This window comes from Periophthalmus magnuspinnatus, chromosome 9, assembly GCF_009829125.3.
Source record: "Periophthalmus magnuspinnatus isolate fPerMag1 chromosome 9, fPerMag1.2.pri, whole genome shotgun sequence".
Taxonomy (NCBI): domain Eukaryota; kingdom Metazoa; phylum Chordata; class Actinopteri; order Gobiiformes; family Gobiidae; genus Periophthalmus; species Periophthalmus magnuspinnatus.
The window spans coordinates 17,080,623-17,105,924 of record NC_047134.1 but is presented as its reverse complement, the minus strand read 5'-3'; the positions used below and the strand labels follow the sequence as shown (position 1 = coordinate 17,105,924).

Below are 25,302 nucleotides of genomic sequence, written 5' to 3'. Positions count from 1 at the left end.
TGCCAGATACCAAACCTGCAACTGATTTGACACCACCCCGGGCTGGAGACAAGTCATCCCACCTATCAGAGTGAATTACATGCTTTTCAGAAAGAGCCATGTAAAAATATTGCACTGTGACAAAGGGGCCGACCCATTTGTTTGGATACACAGCTGCCTGAGTGAAGCAGGGCGGGCGAATGGATGCTATCTCCTTCACTTCGGCACAATACCTGTCAGCGCACATGACATGGAGGCAAATATTGGGCCATTTCCACACTCATTTTCACATCCAAATGTTGTGGCGGCGTTTTCTGCTCTTTCGCTGTTTGCTCTGATTGCAAGGATGGCTTTGGGGCAATTCTATTTATAGGCTTTTTGGACCAAGTGTGAAGAACAAAATGTGGGTGGTGCTTTTTCATAAAATGTCAAGATTTGTGTTACTGTATGTCCTCGGGGATAAACGTGTATAAATAAAGTAGTGGTAGTGTTGGTTTTCTCTTAAAGGCATTATAAAGTATTCTGCGTGTGAATACATTAGACCTTACTATACAAACTCATGGGATGGCAAGTGGATTCTGAATATGGAAATACTTGTGGAATATTTCAGTAAGTTATGTGTAGTTGGACTGACAGTTGTTATGGAGCTACAGGTACAACAGCCTTCATGAGCGTACAAAATCAAAACTCAATCAACTCAAATTATGTACAGTAGGTAAAATCCTGCAGCTAATGTAGTTCTGACCAAGCCTAGCTCAAAATCTGGACATGGGTCCCCGGGCGTGGCAAATTAATTCAGCGTTTACCATCATCTTGCCAAAAAAGATTATTCAAAGTTGCTCAGAATTCTCTTTTCCCCCGTGGGTTCACTTGCATATTTATTTGCTTGAAAAATTTAACAGATTGTAAAATTTTAATCTGATTTATAATTTTCTGCTGAGTGTATGCAGCTTTATGACATTTCAATCAATTCCAGCCATATCTTTAGCATGCTAACCACCAGTCTATCCTTCACCTCACTTTGTCACTGCCGCATAAGGGAAAAGAAAAAAACTGCTGATGTTCTGGCTCACATTTCTATTATGCTACGGTTTTCCCTGAAGATGACAGGGCTTTGATTCGGGATGTTTGCAGTCATTTGGGATCATGTGAGTTTCCGTCACTCACACACCGCCGGGCTGCTTTAGTTAGTGGATGCTGATGGGATTTCTTTCCAATCCGAGTCCCACATCCGGATAAGACGGCGCTCCCAATGATTCCTGTGCGCTGCATGTAAAAGGCAGATCTCTGTTGTGATGGGGACCAGGCTCTGAGGACTGACACAAAAGGCCATTACAGAAACAGCACTGAGCTCAGACTGTGTGCACACTACTGTCTAAAGCTGATGTCTGCAGCTCACACTTCAGCCCTTATGTAACTATAGAGCAGTCCACCAAATGAAATTCAGACTATACATACTCATTTCAGGTGGTAGTTAGTGAAAAGATTACATGAATTGGACAAACTTGCTGAATCAAGCTCTTCAGGTCTTAATTTATAACACATGGTACGCTTTTATTTGGACAGTGCACAACATTACATTGACCTTAAAGAAACAAGAAAGATGTATGGTGCCAGGTTGTAGCATAAATACTAAATTCCATGTGTAGTCCCTGGACAGGCTGATGTTGAATAAGAATAACAGTTTGGTGTAGGTGGATGAAAGACCTGTAAACATATGGTAGATACATCTCGCCCCTCGAACACGCCATTTCTATAAACATTCAGTTCACACACACACATACACATCCATACCAGACACACACAATCACTCAGTTTCAGATATACAAATACTCTTTCTTTCATACACGATCAATTATTTGTACATTTTATTGAAAAGCTGTGGGTTTTTTTTATCATGTCAGTGGTATCAAAAGCTATATCAGTCTTTCCTTAGTATTAAAATCCAAGTTTGAAATTCTAGTATCGTTTATCTACAGTTTTCTAAGGTGAATGACACAATTACAGAGCATTTTCTGCCTTCACTCAGAGCACTTCATCACTTTCGCATTCACATACGCATTGATACACCACTGTACGCAGACAACAGAGGGGAGAGGGTTAAGTGTTTTGCCCATAGACGCAACAACATGAGACTGAACTGCCAGTGCTAACCCCAGACATGTATCAATATGTAAAGAAATGGTATTGCAAGCACTTTCTGTCTAATTAGCTAAAGAGGAAAACTCCACACCACAGCAGAAGACACTAAAGTACGAAGACTGCTGCCAAGGCACTGGGCGTTTTTGCAATGATAAGACCTGGATTCTATGGATGTAGCGTTTTTTTGTTTTTTGTTTTTTGTTTTTTTTTTGTTCACAGTTCACACAGTACACTAGAAGCATTGTAGGTGTTGTGATGCTTAATCAGCTATAAGGAAAATGATATCCCTAAAATGTGAACCCGCTTCAAACACTTTTTTTTAGTTTTGAACATTGTTTTGCTATTTGCTGAAATGCCAGAATCCATTACCTGCAATCAATTTGAGAAGCATAAACCACACTATCTTTCCAAATGCCACCATATACGTTGAGGAGTTTTCATCCCATGCTATTCAATAAACATAATAGCTGTACTTCTGTCCTTTCTGTTCCTCTTCTCTTTCCTTCTTGAAGCATAACTTAAAAAAAGAAAAACATAGCTAGAAGTCTAGAAAGCCAGAAATGTACAAGTCCATTGACATTCCATATGCTGCAGTGGTACATTTGGCGTGCAGTCTAAAGGGATTACCGAGCAACTGTAAAAGTCAATATAGTAGAGACAAGGAGATTAATTTGAAAGGCTTAAACTGTTTATGACATCTTTTTCTGCTTTGTAATGAGATTGAGAAGATTACGTGTTCAGGCAGGAAGTACATTTTGGAAAGCAGCATTCGAGAAACATTCAAAATACCAAAACAAGCCTGACAACTTATAAATGTAACAGGATTATGCTAATTTCTGCCCTAACTGTTTCACATTAGTGTTTCTTATTCAAAAAACAGTGCAAAACATTTCAGGTTGTACTTATTTTGAGCAAATTTATGACAGGGCTGCCATAATAACAAACACGAGTTGGCAGCGACACTGACTGACTCTCCATTTTGTCCCATCACCGTAGCAACATGATGAAGAGCTGAGAGTTCCAGGGGAAATCACAATAGTATCTTGAGCTCGACTGCAGTCTTACAAACAACGTCCCTTGTGGCAGGAAAAATAGTCTTGTTTTGAGACAGGGCAGAAAATACTATTTGCCATCAACAAGCTTCCTAAGGGCTTATGTGCCAAGTCACGAGATCATTTGGTCTTTAGTACGTAGCAGTGAATGAATAGGACACCTGGAGTACAGTTTGGGTCCTTTACTGCAATGGTTAAGATGCAAAACACAACTTGTACTAAAAAAACACATGGCAAATGCTTTCTTATTTTTGGTAAAAGACTAAAATAAAAGTAGTAAGTGGCTTTATTATCGCTCATGAACAGGGATAGTACTTTATTAAACTTTTCTGGTGGAGTCTGTTACCAGCTGTACTCCATGGAATGTTATTACTTTGTTTTCAAAGTCGTTTTTGAGCAATAATGCACAATTTAATACATGAAATACAGTTAAGTTCAATGTCATACTGTGGAACATCCCAGAAAAAGCTATAACATCTCCATAGGGACAAGAGGTGGCGACCCTCCATCAGAAAGTTACGTATTTAACTTTTAAGAAACATTTTGGCTTCTGTATCAAGTCAACAGTTCATTCATCTCTAAGTTCTTCGCTGTGAATAAAAGTGACAAAGTCGCCTGCAGTACGGCATCCCAAATGAGTGTAATAACCCTAATTAAATGAATCATCTCCGAGTGAGGACCTAAATAGGCAGCAATTGCTTCAAACTCTGTGGAGAAACGAACATGGCTTCTGTAACCATAAAACAGCATCAAACACAACGTCTAATATTCTCCTGGTGTATTATTCATTCTGTCAGTGGTGCCCGACTTTTCATAAAGCACCAGATAAGCTGTCGAATCCCATTATGGAGAAGTATCACTGATTGAGTACAGAGGCTTAAAGAGGCAGAATTCAGGGCATGTGATTACTGATGAGGAGATAGGCCATAAGAATGGGACTCTCAGCAGGGGATTTTTTTTAGTAAAACATTCACACAGAAGCAAAACTGTTATTTGAGCAAGACATGTGGGAATGTTTTCTGAACTAGAATCCAAATTCTAAAAACTGACAGAGACAGAATTGATAAGTAAGTACCCTACAGATGACCTCCAACTGAAAAGATTGCAACTCTATTCCTGTGGACAATGCACACTGTCTATGCAAGATACTTCACTCTTGCCTTTTCAGATGCTTCCAGTCGGTGTAAAAGAACATATGGTAATTCATGTAGGCCTTTTGTTACTAGAGGAACGTGATGTTGAAAAAATGTAGTTTGTGGATATTTCTTTTGGAGTATAAAGATACCGATAACTTTGGAAATCTATCAGAAACATACCAAATGCATGTTGAAAGAGTATTTTACTTATGGGGTAATGACTGCCAATACATGACATACTAAGATCACCGTGTTACATTTTATTGGTGTGAAATGTTTAATAAGTTTCACTTTTATTTTTGACGCTTCGAATCCCCCCTCCCCACTAAATCACTCCCATTTCAGAGAACTCAATCACAGACAAAATCAGCATGCGTCCCGCTAATGAAATTAATACACATCGCATCAGGTTTGTCAAGTTGCTGTGTACAGTTTTGTATGATGCATTTGTATATTTATGAAGAATTGTCACGCGGGAGCATGGATGATGTGGGCTGAGAATTAAACAGAAGCTTACAGATAATCGTAAGGAGGGCTCATGGGTGAGATCGCTAAATTACTCAAACATGCATGGATCACATCTAAAATCTTTTCAAGGCAAATTTTTGATGAGGGAACAATGTCATAACAAATATTGTAATATTTAGAAAGCTTAAAAAATGTATTTTGCATAATACCTGCTCTTGATGATTAAGAATAATTTCATATATTGTAAACCTCTAACTGCGTCATAGCGTCTAAGACACACCTCCCATATGAATCTCTCTGGGTAATACTCCTTTCACAAATAAAATGAAATGTTAGAAAAGAGGAATTTCTTTACACGCTACACTGCGCAGGACGATCATTGTGATGAGAGGAACATTATGCACTGTAGGAACACTGCACTGTAGTATAGTAATAAAAGCAAACCAAATGAGTGCTCTTAGCCAAAGTTTCAGAAAAATGACAAATGACAGACAATGTAGACAAGCATCGAAACACATTTTCTTTGAATAAAAAGTTTCAGAAATAGATTCAATGCTTTGTACATTTAAAGAATGGTTCAAGCACTGGACGGGCGGCTCTGAGAAAAAAAACTCTAATGGAAAAAATCACTTTCCATTACCCGTAGACGGACACATAGTGAGTGTGCCAAGATGGATTTAGCAGCAAGGTGACATCCAATATTTTTAGGTTAGAAAACTTTAGCCACTTCTCCTTTAGTTAGCAATGGCCTGTGTTGTGCCAAATGGCATTGGACAGGGTGGGGTGAGTAGGTGCCGGTACAGACAGCTTACTGACAGTGAAGGCGCGCGAATATAAGAACTACCTCGAGTCTCAAATCCCGACAATGCATATATACAGTATATGGACTCCCTGACATTTCAAACAACAGTGCAGCAGCTCTGACCTTGGACTACTCTGTACACTACATACAATATTACATTATTCTTATTATATGGTTTAAGTTGCATTCACAGAAATAATAAACTATGTAAAAAGCGACTGTTTTATCTGGATAAGGAATTTTAGAATTTGGACGTATTTTGCAATTATTACAATTCAAGGTGCTCAATCTTTTCAGAAAATAAAATGGTTTCATTACAGCATGAAAATCACAGACATAAATTACACACTGACACATTTAGTGTGACCTTCCTGAGGGTGCAAAGATTTTCTCTAGTAAAGAAGTACCCTTTTCTTACAATTCACCACCTGTTTTAACACCTACTTTTGGATATCCAGAGTTCCTAATCATTTATTCAGATGAATTTATGTTGCACAGACTTAAAATTAAACCAGGAATCATTACGTGGATTATTATAGAATGGAATGTTTATCCAAAACAATTTACAGCAAACGTGTAAGAATTTCCTATGAATTCCTTTGGGAACTGTGCCAAAAACCTACTTTATTACCTTACTTAAGACAAAATAGGAAAAGGCAGCAAATGTACATGGGAAACAAATAAGTTACAATTCAGTAAGAGTAATGACTGAATCTGCAAATAATCTTCTGTTCTGTTCATTTCTCAAATTCACCACCTTTGGAACATTCAAAGTCACCACTAAATATCACTTTAATTTGAACATTTGGTGCAGTGGACCAGCAGAATACTAATAGCACATAGGGACTTTATTAAAACACACCTTTAATAAAGACTAAATTTGTTTTAGCTGATTTGCCATTTCCCAAGCATAATAAGAACCCTGAGTACAACGGAGGAGAAGTTTAATATTGCATTAAATATTCATTACGTTTGTGTGGCTGCGAGAGCCAGACCGCTGCAGATGGAAGGGCAAAAGTTAGCGCCTTTCATTCAAATCACTTCAATGGAAAATTGGATTCACTGTCAGATCTTTTTGGATGGACTAACCTGGATTGATTATAATATTTTTAGATTTTTTTCTTTTAGGAGAGCTTGCTACCTTATATTATTAAACCTAAAGTTGAAACATGAAAATGTTTATTTCATTAGATTTCATCTTGAGTCCATTGATTTTTACCTGTAATGCTAACTTCAAAGCAGTTTTATGAGTTTTTCTCTGGCTTTCCAATCCAATACGATTTAAAAGCACAAAATTTGTACCTTACATAAGATACAAAAATGCATCTGAAAATTCACCTTTTAGATAGTTTCAAGTAAGTCCCAGCAATGTAACATTTACACTTAACAAATGTTTACTCTGTCCACCCGTGTAGTATCTGGTAAGTGAATATGTGATTATCTGATATGAAGAGCATATAGGAGTTAATGATGCTGTCAGTCAGAGCTGCCCTCAATTTAAAACAGAGGTTTGAGGGTCAACAAAGCCTTCACTTCTATTTCTCCTCTCAAACATTTCGTGAACTGCAGATGTGTCCACAATGGAAGAGGTACTCCGTACATGTTACAATCATTTCAGAGCTGGAAAAGTCTGACTCATTTTAACTTTGAACCAAGCAGTTATTGGTTTTAGCCACATTTGGGCAACCAGCAGAGGGGGAGAGTCTTGCTTACAAAACAACACTCACTTTTACTTGATTTCCATTCACACACTTTGAAATCCAAGCCCTAAAATGTGTACAAACCATTTTATTAATACATTGTATAATATAATACATACATAATATAATACATTGGCGGACCCTCTTAGATAGTACATCTAGTACTATCTAAGAGGGTTCGCCACCTGCTAGTCTCCTGGAGATGTCATTGCTCTGCCAGGAATGTGTATTAGGGGTGTAAAAGATAAATATTGAAATTTAAAATGCGCAAATTACAACATCCACGGGTGTCATGGATTATAACTATAGAGCAGACACAAGCACAATAGGTTCTTTAAATGCCATAGAGTAAAACATTTCAGGCAAGATCTCCATAAGACAAGCAGGTCCTAGACCCTCCATTAGAAAAGTTACGTAGTACATCTTTAAGAAATCCATCCAACAGCCAGTGCAGCCAGTTCAAACCTCAACTGAACGCAGGCTGTTGTTATGTCCTTGAGCAAGATACTTCATTCGCACATCAGGAAGGGCATCTGATATAAAAAAATAAAATAAAAAAAATAAAAAAACACAAAACCTACCCAAGCACTGTGTGAATTATTACTTGCTATTTACTACCTCCTAGTAGTAAATAGCACCTTGGGATGAGAATCAGCTCCTTCAAATCTGAGGCCATGGTTCTCCACCAGACAAAGGTGGTTTGCCCTCTCTGGGTGGGTGGGGAGTCCTTGCCTCAAGTGGAGGAGTTCAAGTATCTCGGGGTCTTGTTCATGTGTGAGGGAAGGATGGAGCATGAGATTGACAGGCAGATCGGTGAAGTGTCTGCAGTGAGCTGTATCGGTCTGTTGTGGTAAAGAAGGAGTTGAATTGAAAAGCAAAACTCTCGATTTACTGGTCAATCTACATTCCTACCCTCACCTATGGTCATGAGCTCTGGGTAATGACCGAAAGAACAAGATCGCGGATACAAGCGGCCGAAATGTGTTTCCTCCACAGGATGGCTGGGCGCTCCCTTAGAGATGGGGTGAGGAGCTCAGTCACACGGGAGGAGCTTGGAGTAGAGCCACTGCTCCTCCACGTTGAGAGGAGCCAGCTGAGGTGGCTGGGGCATCTGTTCAGGATGCGTCCTGAATGCCTCCCTAGGGAGCTGTTCCGGGCAGGGCGGAGGTCCCGGGGAAGACCCAGGACATGCTGGAGGGACTATGTCTCTTGGCTGGCCTGGGAACGCCTTGATGTCCCATTGGAGTCTAAGGTGAGGGAAATCTGGGAGCCCTCATTTAGACTGCTGCCCCCATGACCTGGCCCCAAATAAGCAGAAGAAAATGGATGGATGGTTATTTACTACCTTTGAACCTGTAGAGGTGTTTCAGAGCTACAAACTTGAGCTCATTGTATAGGTTATTAGGTTCGGTAAATAAGGACATCTAACGCAGAGTGAAATTCAATAATCTTCGTGGTGAAGCGTGGAGGAAGAGCATCGTATTTTCCGCCTCTGCCATTGGAAGCATTTAGCAGGTCGGGCCGCATGCTATTAGTGCCACATAATGAGAAGCATCAAAAACATTAATTGGATCACGGCGGAAATGCTACCATGAATTATTAAAACAACATTGTCGCCATCCTCACATTTACAAGCTATGTTTAGATAACAGTGTATTACAGTGTAGCGTACAGGGATATGATGGAGATCAGCCTCATGTGGTGCTGGGTTATTAAATGGATTCCACCTCTTCACCGAAGCAAACTTCACACCTCCAACACCAACATCTGTCAAAATGTGAATCATGGCTCAGACCTGGGAGTCGGACTGTGTAGGCACACACAGCTGTAGAGAGAAGGGCACAAGACCAGGCTATAGACAACCCCACACTAACCACTGTTACAGCACTGCTATTTAATGTATGTGTAGGGGTGGGATTGATGTGCACCCCTGCTCCAATATAAGGTGCTCCTTCCTCTCTTGCTCGACCCACCTGATTGCTCCTCCCTGATGTTGTTTTTATCGCTCTGTTGATGGTGAGGCTCAGAATGCGGATTTCCTCTCACGTGTTGTGGACATGGGTGTCATGCCACAAACCTCAGTGTGTGTGTCCCCCTTCTGTTGTTTTAACTGTTATGTGGAAACTGTTATGTGGAAACTGTTACGTAATACGGCCCATTGCGACTGACAGGGTCTCCCCTTTTTGTACCCTCTCCTTTGTTCTCAAATGACCGTGATTGTCCCGGCGACTTGGTGCATGCGACATTGTGGACAGACATATTGCTCGCATGGGGACAGTGGTCGGTCCTGTGGATTGAGGCGGCGGTAGCATCAAGCAACTCTGGAGAGCACAGTAGGACACCGCCCATGTTTGAACTAGTCCTAGCATAATATGCGGGCCTGAGCTGCCTGGGACTATAGGATGGGCTGGACATTTAATGTCCAGCATTTGTATGTTGAACAAATGGAAAGTGGAAAAATGTGGAAAGCTGAATTTAACCATAAATATTGGTGTTAAGAAATTAAAAGAATATTATAAATTGAATTAATGTATCTGTCCTATCCAGTTAATAAAACCTGTATGACCTTGTGGGGCAAAAGTAAGTTATCCTTTCCCTGAGCTTAGACTTGGCGTTGCTGAATGGGAAATACCAATTCATAAATCAGAATGCAATAAACTGGTGATTATTGAGACCCCTCCATACCTCATGCTACATATGCATAGTCTTTTTTTTTCCTAATGAGCAATAAGGTTGATGTTTAAAATGATTATGCAAATCTTCTATTGAGCATTTATATACAAAGGTCCAGAAAGGCTAAAGCATTCCCAAGGGATGACCAGAAGTTTAACAGCTCCACAACAATCTGACAGATTCATGCTGGTAAGGCTTCACTCCCACAACAACTGCACCAGAATAAGCCAAGTATGACATGATATACAGGCACACTATGTAACTTTTTGGTGGAGGGACTGCCACCTGCTCATCTCTGTGGAGCTCAACAGTGACAGGCTGCTCAGGTTCTGAAGCAAATTTAACATTAATTTTTCCCATAGTGTTTTCGAAAACTTAAAATATTAAGAGTCTGAAGACATCTGAAGACATCGCGGAGACTAAGCAGCTGCATGATAACTAATATCCATAAAGAGGCCATTTAAAATGCAAAATTACGTGAAATGTTTTAGTAACTTCGGAGTTTATAAAGTTTCAGAAATAGATTTTAAATAAAATTATATATGACTTGTGGTCATTAGTTACAAGCAAGCTTTCAACTTTTTAATTAATACATATATATATATATATATATTTTTTTTTTTTTCAAAAGTCAATGAGAAAAATTAATGGGAACTTTACATCTGGAATTGTGGGGTGGGCCGTCACTGTTGAGCTTGAGTTGTTATTGATTTGCCTGAAATGTTTCACAGTATAAAAGTTACATAGCTCATCTTTAAGTGTACTAATTTAAAAAAGCAGAATTTGTCCATATGTTTTACAAAGAGCCTAGACTGAAGAACTTAAGGTTCCAGAGACTTCACTTTTGTTCACTAGAAGAGACACGACTTGGGCAAAGCTCATTTCTCATGTGTAGAACTAAAAACTCCTCTGTTACTCTAATCTATGTGCTTCATGTTTCAATTGTAAGAATTTTACTTTTTAGGCTACCAGGCATCAAGAATTGCTGGCACATATCCTAGTAAATCTGGACCTTAGGTGGGGTTGACCCTGGACACAACACACACATTTTGAAGTTCGATATAGACAATAAACGACAGTATTGAAACTCATTTATGCCACTAACACAATAACACAAGAGCAAATTTAAACCACAAAAAACTATTCTAAATGTACAATATTGTTAAATCATGAGCTGCAATAAATAAACAGTAGAATGAAACACTTTAGTACTTAGTTTGTGTCTGTAATGAGTCATAGAAATGACTGATTCAAACTTTTATGGCTCAAATCTGATCATACAGCCAAAAAATAACAAAAAATTTCCCTGTAGTGAAAAAAGCTGTACAAACGATAAATATTGACCCCAAAAATACCGCTGCAACTGTCATATATTGAACGATAAGTCGATATAGTAATTAACATGGCAGGCAGATGCAGGACATGTACACGCATCACTGTGAGTAATTTAGAAGATGTGCAGACTGGCACTAGTGGAACTATTGTACTACTACTGCTACTGTACATACTTTTATACTGACGATACACAGAAGCTGAATGGAATACAACATTTTGCTAGGGTTGTCAAAAATACCCAGACACTAGACAATGTCAAAAATGTAATTATAATGTCTAAAAGAAAAGTGATTTTTATTTTATTTTTTTTATGTGAAAACGTAATTGTAAAAAAATCCAAATCAAGTTTGAACTCTCAGTATTGTGACAACTCTACATTGAAACAGAACCTATTTTAAGCATAATATAGTGTGTGAATATTAAGTATATGGTTGATTTTATTACACTTTAACTGATCATCTCCCTTTTTATCAACTGACACATGCAAAACTCTAAATGTCTAAATGAGCCACACTGTATAAGTAATCTAATTTGCTAAATGTACTGAAATCTTAACACAAAATTAAAATAATCTACCATTCCCATCACACCACTGAGGATTGCTTTATACCCCCTACAGTTCTTTACGACGTTTTGATCATACCATGCCCCCTATAAATTTCCCCATAGACAAGCTGTGTTGTACTGATTATAGTGCTAACCTTGATTTTGCCATGGCAGAACATGCTTCTAACACGTCTTATTGCAGTCACATGATGGAGGGCTGCAATCTGTGCTTTTTACATGGCACAGATGAAGAGCAAGCTGCCACGCTGGCACACAACACCCAATATTTTCATCATCTCTCCTCATTTCCTCTTCCTGACATTTTAAAGAAAAGTCTTGAGATGTATGATCTGAATGGAAATAAGAAGTACAGACTTCCTCTCACACAAACCATTACTTTTTAATAAAGCCACAAGGAGGAGCCAGATTGGAAGAGTTGGAAAATATGAAAAATAAATTTATGAATGATTAAGGCTACTTCTGACCTAAATTCAAACTTTTAAAATATGTTATGTTCATTGGTCGAAAGTATGCACACGTAAAGGCGTGTCAAAGGAAGTTCTGTAAAGTAACTAAACAAATGTACCAAAATGTTGTATATACGTAAAAACAAAAGAACAAAACTAAATTGTATATTTCAAACACTAATTTTGAGAAACTGTACAGAAGAAAGTATCAGATTGGACCATACTGCAACTAAATACATTCAAATCCTTTGTTCTCCCCAACAACGGTAAGGGAAAAGAAAATTGGGAAAATATGTAAAATGCTCATTAAAAACAGTCTGATCTCAGCCCCAACGGGCCTTCTACATTTAATATGGTAAAACAAAATGGTCACGTAACATTTCTATAGCACTTTCCTACCTCCAAACCACTTTATTTCAAGGACAACTCACCCATTCACGCACACATTCATTCCAAGGGTATTAAGTGTCTTGCCCAAGGACACCACAACAGTATGCTTGCTGAAATGTTAAAATAATGTGATAATATGATATGCTCTTCTTCTTAATTTTTGCTAATCTGCCTCAACTTCTTGAAGTGATGCATCAAATTTGAATTTCTATTTGAGTTTCTGTTTTAAATTTAATAAACAGCTAAAATTTCCATGTTGAAAAATATTGACATTTGCAAATCCTTCCGACAAACGATCCATTTACGAACTCAAGTTGTAATCTACTTCTAACAGTGCTTACCAAGTCTAGTCCTACAGCAGTCACTAGCTTCCCTTAGAGAGTCTACCCTTTTCACAGCCAGTTTTAATTATCTCAGAGCAGGATCTATTCACCTTATTAATGCCACGAATTCTGCCAAAGAACAAGAATTGCCTTTGGGGTTTCGGCAGGAGGATTTTCAGCGTAATATTTTCTGCTCCTCCTGATCTGGTGGGTGGACAGCCGCGACTTGCAGCTGCCGTGTGAGCTCCAGAGAGTGGCACGCAAGTTTTTATATTCTCACTTTTTGTCAAATAACGTGTCACAGGATGGTTCAAAGTCTTTCTAAAAATCATCTATTCCTGGTTTAGTTCAATCTAGTATTGCGTTGGAATTTTCTTTTGAGTTAGAGTTGGTTTTGCTTGGGTTTAGTCTGGGTTCTGGTTTGGTTTTGTTGTGACTGTATGTGTTTAGGTTAAGAAAAATTGTATGTTTTTTCTGACATGTGGATCATAACTTGATTGATCATATTGCATAGTTCTTTGTGCCACTAAATTAACGGGACACTGTTGAGCCCTAGTGTATCATCAATTAGAAAATAATAAAAAAGACACTCAAACATGTATGAATCACTCACAATGAAACTTTAAGTGAGTTCGTGAATAGAGGAAAGAATATTTTTTGTTTTTCCTCGAGTGATGCAGAATATATTATTATTATTATTATTATTATTATTATTATTATTATTATTATTATTATTATTATTATTATTATATTTTTCATCTGTTAGAAAAAAATTAAATTAAATTAAAGGGCAAAATGCAGGGAGCTGGAGGTAGGAGAAAATGGGAACGGCACCTTAAATAAAAGACACTCAAACATGTATGAATCACTCACAATGCAACTTTAACTAGTTCATGAATAGAGGAAACCCATTATAACAGTTACAAGCTCAGGGTCAGTTTCACATTTTTATGTCTCAGACTGTTTCTATGTCTGGTTTGGTAGTTTTGGCTTTAATAGAATAAATAATAAACTGCCCGATTCACTCAGCCCCAAAAAGCTCCTCAGCGTTTGCTCAGTCGGCCTTTTCTTTTCAAACCATCAGACAGTGGAATCAGCTCCAGACAGTCTGAAATTGTCTGTAGATCTTAATAATTTTACTAATTTGAAAAACACTTTTTAGATAATAAGTGTGTCAACATCAGTCTAATTAATCTGCACTGTTCTGTTTCACGGTAAAAACTTTTGATGATTTTTAATTTGTGTATGAGCTGGAGGAAACATAATGTATTGGGGACATTTTATTGAGTTTTACTGCTAATGTTGATGATGAACAGTCTTAATGTAATTGTAATGAAATATGTATTTTTAATGTGTGTTCACCTGCCCAGGGACTGCAGATGGAAAGTATCAGTAGCTAAATCTGGCACAAATCATCTTTTCTTTTGTAAGATTAATGAATTTGTGCACGGTCCATGACAAATAAAGAAAGAATTATGCCGTTTGATGGATCTGGTTTAGTTTAGGCTTTAGTTCTGGATTAGTCCTGGTTTAATCTGGGTTGAGGATTAGGTCAGGATTTCAACTTTGTTCATACCTGCCTGGTTCAGCTTGGTTCTTTACAGACGTTGTCATAATCTATCATCTTCTATCTTTGTCCCTGTCTTCATTTCTAGCATACTAGCTGCTACTTTCCCCATCCCACATGTAGTGCCACAAAAAGAACCAAGAAGAATCTCGGTTCAAAGTGTTCATCAAAATTCACAAGTGTAGTTTGCAGCGCAGAAGCCGACCTGCTGAGCTGTGCTGGAGGAAATCTATAGTAACAAATTAACTCCAAGTCTGATGAGCATGTGCAGAAGATAACAGGCGTCTATTAGCAGCCCCTCTCTCCTAATTGAAAAACACTCCTAATAGCATAAGTGCCACCATGTGTGGGGCAGAATAAATAATGGACCAGAGGGCACATTGAGTTTCACCTGTGATTCTCAAACTACGGTTCCAGCTCCTTGATGAGGTTTTCTCTTAGAATCTGATTGTTTGGTAAGGTCCTGAACTTGATTTTTTCCCCATGTATTTGAACAAAGTTTGTCTTACCCCAGTACAGATATATCGTATAAGCTGTTCTTGAGGCCAAGATAAGTCAATATCTAATCAGGAAGTGTGCGTTTACGTGCTAGTTGTGGTCAGTTCCAGTCTCTGAGAGTTGTGGGAAGTGCTTATAAACTCATTGTGGTGAGTAATCACAATGGTTGGAATGTGTAAGGTAACTGAGGAATAACTTTGGACCACTGCAAAACATTTATAATAGACTACTTCTGATTTCCATGTTTATAAATTGGAAAAATAGGTACAGCGCCATCAAGTCACAAGTTAGATTGTACATGTTTTTTTGCTATGTCCTTACAGATTTTGTACAGAATTTAACCAAGATTAGACTCAATATTGTGCTGGTTAAAGGTGTACAATTTAACTTGATCAAATCTCCCAATTTTGAGCATTATTCAATACAGAGGGTTGCAGTATGTGGTCACCATAAAACTTACTATGCAACTTTTTTTAGTGAGGGTCCACTTCCTGCTTGTTATTACTTATCTTGGAATCCTCCGCAGTATGGTTTTAAACTAATCTAGCTCCTTGGAAACAACCAGGTGATGCCACAAGACCAGGTTCCAGGTCAAATCTGTGGCGAGGTAAGCCCGCTCCCAGTGTAAGAATAAGCAATAGAAATACTCACAGTGATGATAGAGAAGTTAATGTCATACTGGGGAATGTTATTAAGATTGAATAATACACAACACTGGAATATTGGAGGCTTTAAGAGGGTGATTTAAGGTTAAGACTTGGTTTAAATGGGCAGCTTTCTTATCTTTGAGGAGTTAGCTGATCTAAAATGTTTGAGAAGGTTGTCTCGGACAATGCAGCCATATTTATAGCTCTGGGTTTCAGACTAAAAGCATGTTTCAGGCATGGCACCTCACTTACTTTGATCTTCCCCGCGCTTGTCTGTCTGTGAGCTTTTCAATAAAAAGTGAAAGGCTTCTTCATCAATCAGACGAGAAGATTGTGCTACATTTGGAGTATTGTGATGCAAATAGCTGCAGACACTATCACCTCAACAACACTGCTCTGTGAGACATGGGCCCGAATCAATTCTCTCTTATGTCTCGACAATGAAGACTCAACATGGAGAATATTGCACAGTACTTCGATAGCAGGGAATTCATAATATACTATTCAGGTATACCTATGGGTTTGTGATATTGACAAAACTGCATATCTAAATGTTTTGTGGATTATCCTGATGACAATACTCACACATTTTTTGCAAATCATCAGACATCTTGTGGTTGATGTTTTTAAAACGTACATAAATCTCCCTAATCGTTTTTTTTTTTTTTTTTGAAAGATTACATAAGTGCATGTTCTTGTTCCTTTTATTTTTAACATTTTTGTAGCCTTTTTGATTCATTTCTTAATATAGAAGATGTACTCCCTATTACATTTGCATATCTCCAGAACAATAATTATCTCACACCCACAGATATTCCATGATCAACCATCTAAAATGAAATGAAACAATTTTTAAGCACTTACTCTGTCTACAAATCACTGTAACATCACATGGTCCCTGCAGTATGTGTAATTAATTTATGGCACTGTTGCATGGCACTAAATGTGACCTTCAAAACTTCTCATTTTCATTGATGATATAAATGAAAAGTTCTATGTAATATGATTTGACATATGATATTTGGCTATATCTATGTAACATTATTACTAGAACAACAGCAAATAGTCTCTTGTGACTATTTAGCTCTCATAAAAATACTACAAACTGTAACAAACTATAAACTAAACTATATGCGGTGATGTTATTGAACAGTACATGGGACAAAAATCCACCCAGAAAAGTCACAGCTGAGGCTCCGTACCTCTGATGGGCTATTAGTTATTCTAGCTAACAGAAGACCCATTAGCTCTGCCATTTAACCACGTTCTTGCACCAGAGCCACAAGATTGATATGCCGACCATCTCGCCTCCAGCTTCCTTTTCCGCGTGAGAAATGCCCTGCCACACACAATCTGACAAAGAGCTCATTTACCTGTGTACCACATGGAAAAAGGTGTGAGTTTGTGACATGGCCGAGCACAAGGAGGGAGCAATGTCAAGATGTAATCACAACTATCACTATTACTACTACTATTAGTAATACCACTACTACCATTATTATTACTACTAGTACTACTACTACTACTACTACTACTACTACTACTACTCATTTTTGGGAATATATTCTGCAAATGTTTTCAGAATGCTTGAGTAGTTTTCTGACACCATATTTACCTCTATAGAGTATTAAGTATTAATTTGAAATAACAATACTCTTTCTTAAGTACTCTACTGACAAAAGCTGTATGTTGATAATAATAATGAGGATAACTGGGACTACAGTTGGGCACTAGTTGTATAGCTAATACTGGATCATTTACAATTAAAATGAAAATAAAATAGTAAATGATTTGAATATTTGCGCCTCTTACACCTTACCTTCAGATATATATTTTTTTATGTATTGTCTGTCCTATAATTTATATTCATTCATAAATAATACCTTTGATTTTAGGTCATTCCTTTTTATTAAAGCAGGAATATTTTAAAGCAATGTTACCCCTACATGAGTGCAAATCTTCGCTACTCTACCCACCTCTAGACAGCAATCTTTACTAAAACATCCCTCTGCTACACACCACTGGATCTAAAATACTTCTATTTCATTCTTACTTCACTAGTATTAGAGGGTTTAGTCCTTGACATGTATTCTTTGTCCAATACTCCTTCAAAAACCTTACTATTCTGGTCACAAGCTGACTAAAATCGATGTTGAAATGATATGGTGTAGCTGGGACACACCATAATGTTACATATCACCTCCAGCTTTTCTACTGCGTTTCAGACATGATCAACCGAACACAATGAGACATGTCAGGCTCTGGATATAGGCTTCAGCAGAGGACAGTGCGAGAAAGTGGGACGGGAGTAACGCTCAGCACACAGCCTCTTTTTGACTTAAAACGTATAATACAATGATTTATAGAGTCTGTGTAGAATATCGGAAATGAGTGGTGTGGCACTGCAAGATAAAACTTCCCTCACAGAGCAGAAGCGACAGACAAAGAGTGGGAGAACGATGTCGCACTAAAATGTCTCCTAGAGGTATAGCTGTTAGAAATCCGCTAACACAATTGTCCCGACCAAACCTGTCCTTAATATCCATGCTGACGAGTAGCGGGACAAGCAGAACTGCACGCTGGCGACAAGAAGTAGTGAGGCGATAACTGTGCCTGCAAGGTTGCTGGTTTGAGTCCCAGTTTCCCTGTTCATACAGTCGTGTCCTTGGGCAACACACTTCACGCACAGTGTCGGGACTATAGAAGTGTGATTGGGGGTAGTTTGGGAGCAGCATGTCTACTCCACTCTCTAACAGTGTCTGGGAAGTTCCTACGTGTGAACAAATGACCTTGTGGGGCTGGTTTATAATGTCAACAATAAAATAAAACAAAAGATTGAAGGAAATGATAATGAACAAATAAATAAATACATATTCTGTGCTTTATATATATATATAACTTTTCTGGTGAAGGGTCTATAAGGTCTCCGTGATGTTATTGCAGGTGGCACCATCAGGCCAAGTTACAGGTCACCATTTTTTATGGTATTTTTGAGCAATAAAGAGATCCATAATGAAAAAATGCAAGAAAGATAAGTTTAATGCCATACTGTGGAACATTAGGAAAAGCAATACCATGGAGGTTTGGATGCAACTGGCCCTGTTATATAAAAGCATACTTGATGTTTTTTTTCTAGTGTAGCCCAAAAGAAGGTAGATTTGTTGAGTTAAAAAGGAAAAATACAAGACCGTAAAAGTCAAATTAAGCGCGAGTGGATTCATCTGTCTCTGTGTCCAGTGTCTCAAAGCAGTTCTGTTCAGGGTGACTCATGTGAAGTCCTGCTGCCCCGAGCTTGATTCATTCATTCATTTTCTCTAGCTTATCCTTATTCAGGGTCAGGGCGGCTGGCACCTGTCCCAGCTGACGGAGTGTGTGAGGGGGGCACCGAGAAGGAGGTGGGGGGCACCGGGACAATGGACAATTAATCGAGAGGGCTGACACTGTGGGTAAAGCCAAACTCAAGGCTAAATCTGTGCCGCTCCTGTCAGAGGGGGGCAGGGTATAAATGTGGATTTTAGTGAAATAAGGCTACAACAAGATGGGTTTAAATAAGAAGTAGTAAAGGTTTACAACATCTAAAGTTTAATAAGAAACCATCACTGCTTGAACTGCCAATTACTGCATAACACTAGTGCTGCTGCTAACATAATTTCCATGACACTGCGTCTACCGTTAACGCCGTTGCCATTAACATCAAATAATTTAGCAATCGAATGTTAGAGTGAAAGAAATGTTATTTAATGAGCAAGTTACTTCCTACGTAATTTTTCTATTCATTATTGTGTATGAGGACTTCAAAAACGAATGTCACAAGTATAGAGCAGTGGGTGGAGATAGGGGGTAGGTGAAAACAGAAATGTTCTGAGCCCTAAAGCCTCAAATGCAGAGTGATACAAGGTTACTCAAACATGTATGTATGACTCAATCAACATACAACTTTGAGTATGGAAGTGGTGAAGTAACACCCTGAAACATGGAAAAAAGCTCACACCTTTTTACTTAAAATGCCCCCTTTAATCATATAAAACATTCTATTAAAACAATTATCTTCACTATTTTGAACTGCCTTCCAAAATCATTATATATCAAGTCACTAGCCAGCTTGCCTCATTCTCTCACTTACTCAGTAAAACAGAGAGGGAGCTATGGTGTCCTGGCTAACATCACAACATGCAAGACAGCTGAGGCAGCTGCTGGGTTCACCATGGGGACATTAGGCTGTTTTACATGACTTTAGTATTTAAGGCAACACTTCACACTGGCACTGAACAAAATGATAGGAATCAGTCTGAATGCTTTGGCCTGTGTTTGGCCCTGTTTTGTTGATGTGGGTTAATTTAGGTCAGCGCACACAGTAAGTTCATGAGGATGGCATTTAAACTCACACCAAGAGTCTCATTTGCTGTCGCCAAGTGCTCGCAGAGGCAGTGATTTGTTGTTTGTAGTTAAGTGCTTTCAGATGACTTCTGTTAGAAATTGACACTATACAGAAGTGCTTTGAATAAAACAACTAAGTGTGTATGAGTAAGTGGACTCTAAACAAACAGGATCTTGGGACTAGACAATGCACTGCAAGAAAAGCTCTAGCAATACTGACAAAAATCAATATATCACTATTTACTTATATATCACTTATATCACTCTAACAGAAATGTGTTAAAATATATCTTTATTTGTATTTTGTAACAGGCTTGTAATGAAAGAATATACTCAATATTCAAAATTTAAAAAAAAATTAAAATTATATTATGAATATTTCGATGCCCCACCTCTAGCCTCTATTAACCCTGATTTTGTAGTAGTTAGTCCAGCGCCAGTATTATTCATATGTTTTTAGTGTGGGTCTGTTTGTGCCCTGACTGAATTCTGTCCTTAGTTCCAGCCAGGCATACTGAAGTTAAGCCCCTGTCTATATTTAGTAAGCTTTTTGTTCTCAAAGAAAAGCTAAATATAAATGTTTTTTCTGTTTGAGAAGGACTGCTGCGAGCAGGGAAAAGCAGACCAGGCAAACATCCCAAACAAATGGACAAACCAAAAGGGGTCATGAACATTTGTGCTTTGTGGTTTTGCTGTACAGAACGCAGCATCCAATATTTGAGATTTAATTTGCGCCGTTAAGCTGAAACTCATTCTGGCCAATACAACTTTACCCCAAAAATCTCTGAACAGCATAATGCAGCCTGTGAGCTATTCCTGCAGTAGCGCTCGATTGCCAAACAGGGATGAGTGCATAATTTATCTTTTATTTGGCCGAGGGCTTTTATTACGCTGCGTTCTGCCTGCTGTGACTGCATGAAGTCAATTTGAACTAACTAGCGAGGAAAACCTTAAACACACTATCCCTCGAGGTGGGAAAGTGGATGGGAATACATACATAGTTAGTTTATATGACTCAATATTTACAGATGCACAACTACACAGAGTATACAGTAATTCTCACAAGACACAAGACGAACGCACAAGGGATGGCCACCTGCACAGTAACTGGATCCCATACATCATAATCAGGACAGATGGTCATTTGAGAGCAATTAACCAAGTGGCTAATAAAATGCAGGGCTGTTTTATGCCAAAAAGGAAGGTTAAAATTTCATAGTTGCTTGAAAGCCACTTTATTTTGTGGGCAGAAAAGCTGTTGCTACACTCTAAGCTGATGGTGTGTATATTTTAGCTGTAAAATATGATTCAGAACAGCAGCTGGGTAATCATATGGAAGCAAATAGATGAGGCATATTGCAAATACAGTCACTGTGCATGGAAGCTCCTTACCAGTGGTTCTCAAACTTTCTGAGAAGGGCCTGAACCAAGACTAAACCAGAGAGACAGTCACATTTTTGTTGCTATTGCTTTGCCTGGAATGTTTCACAGCGTGGCATTTAACTTATCTATCTCCATGGAAACAAGCAGGTGACAAAACCAAGCTAAGTTACATTTCAGATCTCTAGAGAGGCGAGCCCACTCACATTAAGATTTTTTTCCAGATAGTTTTGAGTAATAAAGACACTGAAATGAATTTTAGGATAGATGAGAGATACTTTTAATTCTAAAACTAGTCTGAAACCAAATCTAAACTCGGTGAAACTAGGATTGAAAACTGCAACTAAATCAAGACAAATCCGAACAGAAGAAGGACTTATCTGGGCAGTATGATTATAAAAGCGCCAAACCAGCACTATAGAAATCTAAATAAGCATGTTACAGGAATAATAAGCACATACTTAAGCCAAACGCAACCGATCCTGACCATAAACTTGGAATTTGAAATCATAAAATGCAATTAACCAAAACTTTGCCACTCTACAATGATCTAATTCAGTTTTCCAGTGTGAAAAGTTGCAAACAGCAGTGGAGCCTTATCACAGTTTGAGAACCACTGCTTTGTACACACCAACACAGACAGAGGAGAAAAGAAAGTCAATATCTTTTTTCCTCTTCCACAGATTGTTAGAAAATTTACCTCTCATGCCGCGCAGTGGAAATGGATTTTGGAGTAGGGGGGCAACGGTCATACCTCGCATTCCCTGGAGCCTGAGATGGTGTACGTGTATGGTCCTGTCCCGTTAACCAATACGTCCATAGTCTCTGAGTGGGACGGCTTGTAGTCCACATAGTACTCTTGCAGCGGAGAGCTTAGAGAGCGCTCCGTTTCCCTTGTCTTTTTCTGCCGCTTGTTAACCGCTGCCGAACGCTGCTGGAGTTGTTTGATACTACTGGGATAGCGCTTCCAAGAGACATAGATAACAAGGAGAATTATAGCCACCGATAGCAGCAGGGCCACACTACCAGCTATGATCTTGTGGAAGGACACAAATTCGCTATCGGGTAATGGGATAGTTGGGGAGGCCTCAGTGCGGATGGGGGTAGACGTAGGAGGTGTAGTAGAGGTGGCTGTCCTGTTGGAAATAGGCCTATTATCCACAAAAGGTTGAGTGGGCAGAGGCACAAGCTTAGGTTTAAAAGTGCTTGTGACCGTTGTGGTTGTGGTGGGGTTAGGGCTAGGAGTCGGCCTGCAAATATTGTACGTCTCCACAACATCGCTCACTTTCTCACCTTGGGATTCCTTTGGGCTGGCACAGATCATAGCGGTTTCCTTGTTACCTTTAAAGGCCTTCAACCAGGCCGCAAGTGGGCAAATGTTTGGGTTGCAGTACCAAAGATTCCCAGCTAGACTTATGGTAGTGAGGGAGATCCAAGCGTCCACAGTCTGCTGCGAAATGTTGGTGAGTTTGTTTGAATCCAAGTTGAGAGTTTGGAGATTTGGGAGGCATTGGAAAGTACTTGGGTCCAGTTCTTCCAGTTCATTTCCGGAAAGGTCCAGCTTTTGCAAGGAAGTCCACATCCACGGTGGGCCTTGAGTTAGCAGTCTTATCCGATTCCACTGTAGATAAAGCGCCCTCAAGTTGGTCAGTCTTGGAAAGTGTGCCAGATTTATTTTGGAAAACTGATTGTGCTCCAAGTGCAGTTCAACTAACTTAAGGAGTCCAGCAAAAGCGTTCCTTGTCAAGCTACGTAGTCTGTTGTAGCCAATATCAAGAAATTCCAAGTTGCGACACTCAAGGAAAACCTTCATAGGGATAGTCTTTAAGGAATTGGATCGCAAGTGCAAACTCAACAGTTTTCTTAAACCCACAAACTGACTGGGCTGGAGAACCTGGAGCTTATTATAAGAAAGGTCAAGGTTGCGCAAATTGGGGACATCATGAAAAGTATTATTTTTCAGAAGCGTGATTTTATTTGAGCTTAGGATGAGTTCTTTGAGTCTCCGGATGCCGTGGAAAGCCTGTCCGTCCACTGTGGCGATGTAGTTGTGGTCAAGATAGAGCCAGACCAGTTGGCTCAGGCCCGCAAACTGGTGAGAGTGGAGGTTCATGAGGCTGTTGTAGCGCAGGGACAACCCTTGTGTGGTGACTGACACATTCCTGGGCACGTCTCGAAAAGCGTTGGACTCGCAGTAGATTATTTTCCCATCGCATCTGCAGCTCAGGGGGCAGGGACGCTCCCGGGGGCCACTGGGGGCAGCAAACAGCCAAGCGGGCACAGCCAAGATGAACACAAGCCATCTGAACAGCACTGCCAGCCCTACACACACAAAGAGAGAGGAAACTAATTTAGTAAAGAAACCTGCACTCAGCATTCACAGAAACAAATGGAATAGAGTAGGCAATGAAGCAGGAAATCAAATATTATAACCAACCAGCGTCTCTATAGCTGTGAGGCGCCATCTGCATGCTGCCCGTGACAAATAGACACTTGTATGTTATCACAAAGTCATGTTCTTGAGACATGGTAGCGGCTAAGTGATAACAGGGAGCATCAGGCGTGATTTGTCAGAGTTGGAGGGGAAAAACTCCTTCTCCAGAGCCTGCAGTCATCACTCAGTATCCGCAGGGGGGCAAACACCAAACGTCCTCTTTTTTTTAAGTTAATCTAATCAGGAAAATCAGCCAAGACTTCAAACTATTCCCGTTGCATTACTTGAATCACACTTACCCATATTGGCACAGTGTCTTCTCCCCCTCCGCTGCTTCACGGCTGGCTGTTGCATGCGTCCCGGCTCCACATGTTAGAAGCACTCGCCGTTGTGTCCAAATAGTTCGACATGGACACTGGCAGAACGTGTGCGCGCACCGTGAATACAGGCTCTTTTAGCGCGATGCTGCAGTCCGGGTCCCCCCTCCGCGCACACAGCCACACACCTGTCGAAGATGGAAGTAGCTCCAGAAGGTGTGCATTCAACCTTTATGCCTTTAGTTTCCACAGGCGCCGCACAACAACGACTTGCTGCATATTTTAGTCCGTCACTCTGTCACCGGAGGAGCTCAAGCTTTATTCCTCTTCAAAATCACATTGTCTAAAAGCTGTGAAAACATGTAAAACCAACAGATGCCAATTGTTGAATCTACACTGACTGGAAGAAATATGAAAAGCATTCAAGTGAAAAGGTACAAAGTGGTCCGGAGCAGGATAAGTTAGCTTTGTCCTGGATGATGGCTGAGGGGCTGAGGGAAAAGGCGCAGTCTTCAATGGATTACGCCGGTTGACCGCGGCATCAAGAATAAATCAGTTGTATAGCAACAGGAAAGATGCTGGTGTGGGATTATGGAGAGTGCGCTGCTGTGGGTTCTCAGGCCCCTTCCGCCCTCTGCTGGACAGTCCGGTGCACCACAACATGAGCCCACGCGAGCAGCACGAGTGGGGAGCGTGTCCAGCACATGAAGGACAAGGTCGGGAGAAACTTTATATCTTTTCCCTTACACTTTGTAGTTGATGACTCAGTTTTTACTCATTAAAAACACTGTTCATGTGGTGATCGTGGAGTTTAATTGAAGTTAGCCCACGTGACAGCAAGTCATGTGACAACACAAGAAAATATCAGAATCAGAATCAGAATCAGAAGACTTTTATTGCCATAGTCTGTGAACACAGTTCACAAACTAGGAACTTGCTTCGGTGCAAAAGTGCAACATAAACACACTGAATAAATACAAATACAAATAAGGGCATGCACAAAGTTAAAAAGATATGCTTAAAAAAAAATCAAGTGAAATACTTAAAGGGAGAAAATATATACAACAGC

At 39.4% G+C, this 25,302-nt stretch overlaps 1 protein-coding gene across 1 annotated transcript in view; it reads right to left on the bottom strand.

The window, feature by feature from the left end:
• Positions 1 to 24,680, bottom strand: part of LOC117376824 (leucine-rich repeat transmembrane neuronal protein 4) — a 63,318-nt gene extending 38,638 nt beyond the window's left edge. Inside the window, exons 1-2 of the mRNA XM_055224126.1 lie at positions 24,216 to 24,680; positions 22,237 to 23,804 (exon numbers count right to left, since the gene is read on the bottom strand). Of these exons, the coding sequence (XP_055080101.1) occupies positions 22,237 to 23,804; positions 24,216 to 24,270 (1,623 nt within the window). The 5' untranslated portion in view covers positions 24,271 to 24,680. The remainder of the gene's footprint in view (positions 1 to 22,236; positions 23,805 to 24,215) is intronic.
• Positions 24,681 to 25,302: the final 622 nt, after the last annotated feature.